Source organism: Silene latifolia, chromosome 1 (assembly GCF_048544455.1).
Source record: "Silene latifolia isolate original U9 population chromosome 1, ASM4854445v1, whole genome shotgun sequence".
Taxonomy (NCBI): Eukaryota; Viridiplantae; Streptophyta; class Magnoliopsida; order Caryophyllales; family Caryophyllaceae; genus Silene; species Silene latifolia.
Window position 1 is genome coordinate 173,131,432 of NC_133526.1, and position 4,786 is coordinate 173,136,217.

Below are 4,786 nucleotides of genomic sequence, written 5' to 3' on the forward strand. Positions count from 1 at the left end.
ATTTTGAAGATCTGGAGGTTGAGGAGGTTGAAGCTAGGGTTGAGGATGAGTCAATGATGAAAGACTCATTCTACAGCGTCGCTGAATCGCCTGATCTTCCATATTCTGTAATTGTTCCTGATTCTTTGGGAGATCTTGACACTTTTGTGCCTGAAACGTGTCCTGATTTCATGGAGTTTGATGCAAGGATGGAAGAACTTGATCGTGAGGCTAACAGAAGAATATTAGAGGCAGAGGAGAGAAGAAAGAGGGTTGAGGCCAAGCGTGAGACTCCTGAACATAAACGGTGGTTCATTGAGGAAATCTCCAAATATTTTCCTGCTTTTAAGATTCTTCTGGAAGATCTAGGGAGGTTGATTTCTATTCCTAATTTTTTTTTTCTTATTTTACGGTTTTTGTTTAACTGATGATGAATTGCATGCATTAGATGGGGTTTTAAAAAGTCCAATGATACTGTTTTTGAGGGCTTATTTCTGATTGCATGCATTACGCCACCATGTTCTATGAATATGATGAGGCTATGCATGCAGTCAGATCAAGTTTTGTTGTTTTTCAGAAATCTGTTCTCTAAAATCTAGTTGTACGCCAAGTTGTCCATTAAATAAACTGCACCAACATCATCATTAAATGTGCAAAGTTCATACATAGAGTTAATTAAAATGCAAAATATTACAGCCTGATATTGATCTTTACTGGTTGCTGCTGTTTTCTTGATCTTCAACATGCTGTTATAATGATCTACAAAGTGTTGTTTCCTTGATCTTCAAAATGTTGTAGTTGTGGTTTGGTTGGTTGTTGTACTACATAACATAACTTTTCCACAAAATGAGTACAACAATCAACCAAAAGTAATGATGGTTGGTGTCTTACCTTCACAAAAATCTGGTTTGATGCTTGCATAATTGTTAGTTTCACTGTTGTGAACCTAACATTACTGAATCTATCAGTTCAGTAATTTGAGTAATCTGACTTTCATCCCCTACATTTTGAACATACCTAATGCAATCCTTTACCACATTGATGTCTGCCTGTAAATACTGAGGTAGTCTTCCTTCTTTTGCTAACTTGGACTTGTGCATATGTGGTATCTTGTACTTATTGTGTCCTCTGAGTTGTAACACCTCTAACATACAACCCTGCATAGTAATGAACACATAATTTAGTTTTATTACTTCAAGATTATTGAATGCTGTTGTTACTGCTCCCACCAGTTCATCTAACTTGTAAGAATTACTGAGTGTCTTCAGTGACTGAATGGCCCTAAAGAACCCCAAATCCAATACATTCAGATCTGGTGAATTTGGGGGTTGTTGAACTAGTTGTATATTCCACCCATTAGAGCTTGCTGCTGCTCTAAAATCTGCATCTGAATTGTTGATATGGGGACGTGCATTATCTTGTTGGATGTAAATAGTTTTGCTTGCATTTTCTGGCCATTTCCTCTTGATTTCAGCAAAGACCTTACCTAGTAGCATATCCTTCACCACTTGTTTAGTGATTGATTCTATAGGTTTGGTCTCCATTGTTCCTGCAACCCTATTCTTTGAATTTCTTTTGGCTGGTTCCAAATAAACAAATGGCCATATCCCAATCTTTCCATCAAAAATAACATCATTATTTTCATCATATTGTGGTCTCCCAACAGCACACATGAACATGATTTTACCTATGAATGTTTTTGACTGAACACTTCTATAAAGATCTGGTTCAGTTTGAGATAAGTAGAACCTTTGACCATCTTTAGTTATGTAAAACCATTTTTCATCAATGTGTATAACATTACTTTGATCTTTGAACATGACTTTACTGCATATATCATCATAGTATAACTGTGACATACTGAAAATTAACCTACAAAGTTTGTTTTTATCTGTCAAACCTGGTTTTAATGCATTGGTATGAGTCCTGATCACTTTGTCAGTTACCCATTTGGACACCATTGATTGGCTACATTTCATAGCAGCAGCAACCCTTGCTTGTGTGGTTTTTTGTTCGAGATCAAGGCTTTTGAACTTTGCATCATCAAACACAAGCCTTGGTTTACACTTCTCTCCCTTTAACTTGTCGATGACATTGATAACTTTCCGCATCTCTTTGTTGTTTTGCTTTATTCCATAAATTAGTGATTGATTTTCTTGTAACTCCAAATTGTACAGCAACCTCTAACATTGACCCCCTTGCTGGTTTACCATTTTTGCACTTCTCAAGTAAAATCTGAATTATCTTTTGTCTCTCTAAGTTAGTCAAATTTCTGGTTTTCCACATTTCTGCATTAAATGGGTTTTGGCTGTTTGCTTATAAATGGTGATTGTATTTATTGTTTTGGGATGATTTTGTTTGTTTGCTTGTAAATGATCAGCTTGAAATAGTAACCCTTCTATATATGGCTGTTGTAATGAGCATTTTTGAACTTTGCACAAATTAATGGATGATGTTGGCACAATTATTTAAAAGAGCTGAAATTTCAAATTGGCGCAAAACTGAAATTTTGGTGCCAAATTTGAAATTAATGTTCCACTTGTGTGTCCTCTTGATATACATATGCAGTTCTGATTAACAATGTTGCCAAGAAATGAAGAAATACCCCACATGCAAATCTGAAGTTAAATCATTTTGTACTTTTCAGATTTTAATTTGTAATTTATGGGTTTGTAATTTCAGATTTTATTTTTAAACTAAGGGTTTGTAATTTCAGATTTTAATTTCTATTGTAAGGCTATGTAATTTGAAGACTGTATGTAATTGGAAATGTATGAAGAAAGGGAGAAAATCTGATGAATGAAGAATGTATGATACCTTTTGAGTTTTCAATGCAAAAAATGTTGGCCCACGTGATTATCTTTTTGGAGGGAAAGCTTTACTTGTTATTATGATTTGTTTACACTAATTAATCAAAGCTTAAGTTGGCCCACTTGATTAATATTTGCCCTCAAGTGTACCTTATATTCTTTTTTTAATGTTCTCCTTAATTCTTGAGCCAAAAAGAAAAGGGAACATTAAATGAAATTGGAGGGAGTATTAATTATATACTTACTAATTATGCCATGTCATCAAAATATAACGCTTCGTTAACGGACGTTACATTAAGAGCTACCATGGGTACAAAATTGGAACTTCAAGGATACCATGGTCAGATTCTTAAAAGTAGGGGTAGCATGGGAAATCTAACAAAATTAAAGGGTAACAAAGAAAAATTCCTTAATTTTATTATCTACGGTAATTTTATTACTCCCTCTCATCCACTATAAAGGTAACATTTACTTTATCACACCTGTCAAGGCACATTTTGTAATATGAATATCTTTAGTTAAAATTATAAAAAATTGATATTCTTATAGTATATATTCATGACGATAAACTAAATAAGACCTCACATGACTACATTTTCTCTTATTTATTATAAATAATAGCAAAAATTATTTACAGTTATAAATAATGCCAAAAAGTAAATGTTATGTGAAGTACTATAAAGTCCATCTCAAGTCTCAAATTTTAGAAAAATAATCTACTAAAAATATCAGAGACTTATGAGATAGAACTATTTATATTGGGATTTTTTTGAGATATTTGTTGATTTTCTTTTATATTTATTTATGGAACATTATCATTTTTGGGTAGATTTTATGGAATTTGCCTTATTAGATAATTCCAAATTGTATTTAATCCACCACTTTTCGACTTGTATAAATGCAATGTCAATTAACCACACTAATTCATCAATAACTCATCACTAAAATTCTCTTAACTAAAGCTTTCAAGAAAAAACAAAATCTCTCTCAACCAAAAAGCAAAACAAAAATGGCTAAAAGTTTTAGAACTCTTGGAAGCAACATTTTATATGTATTTATCATTTTATCCCTCCTAACCCTTTCCCAATGTTAGTATCAATCCTCTTTTATTCTTATTACTAAAATTACTTTGGTTTACTTGAAAGTTTCTTAGAAAATATGCAGTAGATAAACTATATCATCAGTTATAATACAAGTGTAAAACTGATGGTATAGTTTTATAGCCAAGTTTATGGATTATTTGTTGTAAAATTTATGAGTTCATTCACGTAAACATCAAGTTCAAAAGTTTACAATGCAACTCAAAAATTATACATATAAGTTCAATTAAATTTGATTATTGGCGTCAAAAGATTAAGATACTTCGTATTACTTTAAACATTTAGGAAAAATACATATAAACTCAGTCAAATTTAATATAGTTATACAATGCTATTATGCATCTGGATGTATGATTTTTTTTCCTTTTCCCGAAAAAGTTCGGCAATTTTTTGTGTGAACTGTATAATATGTGTTCTAAATTATCATAAAATTTGTGGGGAATATGCAATGTAAATAATGGTACATGGATAACAAGAGTATAACTCTTTAAGCAACACTCACAAGAAAGAGATTATATGAAGATTTAACTCTTGATTTTACAATCATTTTTTTTTAATTCGGTTATAATAACTACCCTTTGTTCCAATGAATAGTTTATATTTGCTTTATTCCCCTCACAATATAAATCAAACATAAGCAATTCATTGGGATTTTGGGATAAAAGGAATAACTCTTAATAAATCTTTATCGTACTTGGTATATATTTTGAATGCTTCTTCATAAATTTTTCTTTCCCTATTTTTTTTTATGGTACATAAGAGGGCAAAACCCTATACTAAGGAACTAAACGAGGAAATGCAACTCCCAATTTTTCTTTATTTCCTATAACGTTCATTTTTGCAGGCCAAATATCTAATCAGGGGAAGAATATAATACCTGAAAATTTTGGAGGTGGG

At 31.9% G+C, this 4,786-nt stretch overlaps 1 protein-coding gene across 1 annotated transcript; it reads right to left on the minus strand.

The window, feature by feature from the left end:
- Positions 1 to 911: 911 nt before the first annotated feature.
- Positions 912 to 2,090, minus strand: LOC141587848 (uncharacterized). Its single transcript, XM_074409318.1, has one exon. The coding sequence runs from the start codon at positions 2,088 to 2,090 to the stop codon at positions 912 to 914; it is 1,179 nt and encodes a 392-aa protein (XP_074265419.1).
- Positions 2,091 to 4,786: the final 2,696 nt, after the last annotated feature.

Bases quoted from the DNA above. Each gene is read 5' to 3' on its own strand.
- LOC141587848 (XM_074409318.1), bottom strand. From the start codon at position 2,090: ATGCGGAAAGTTATCAATGTCATCGACAAGTTAAAGGGAGAGAAGTGT.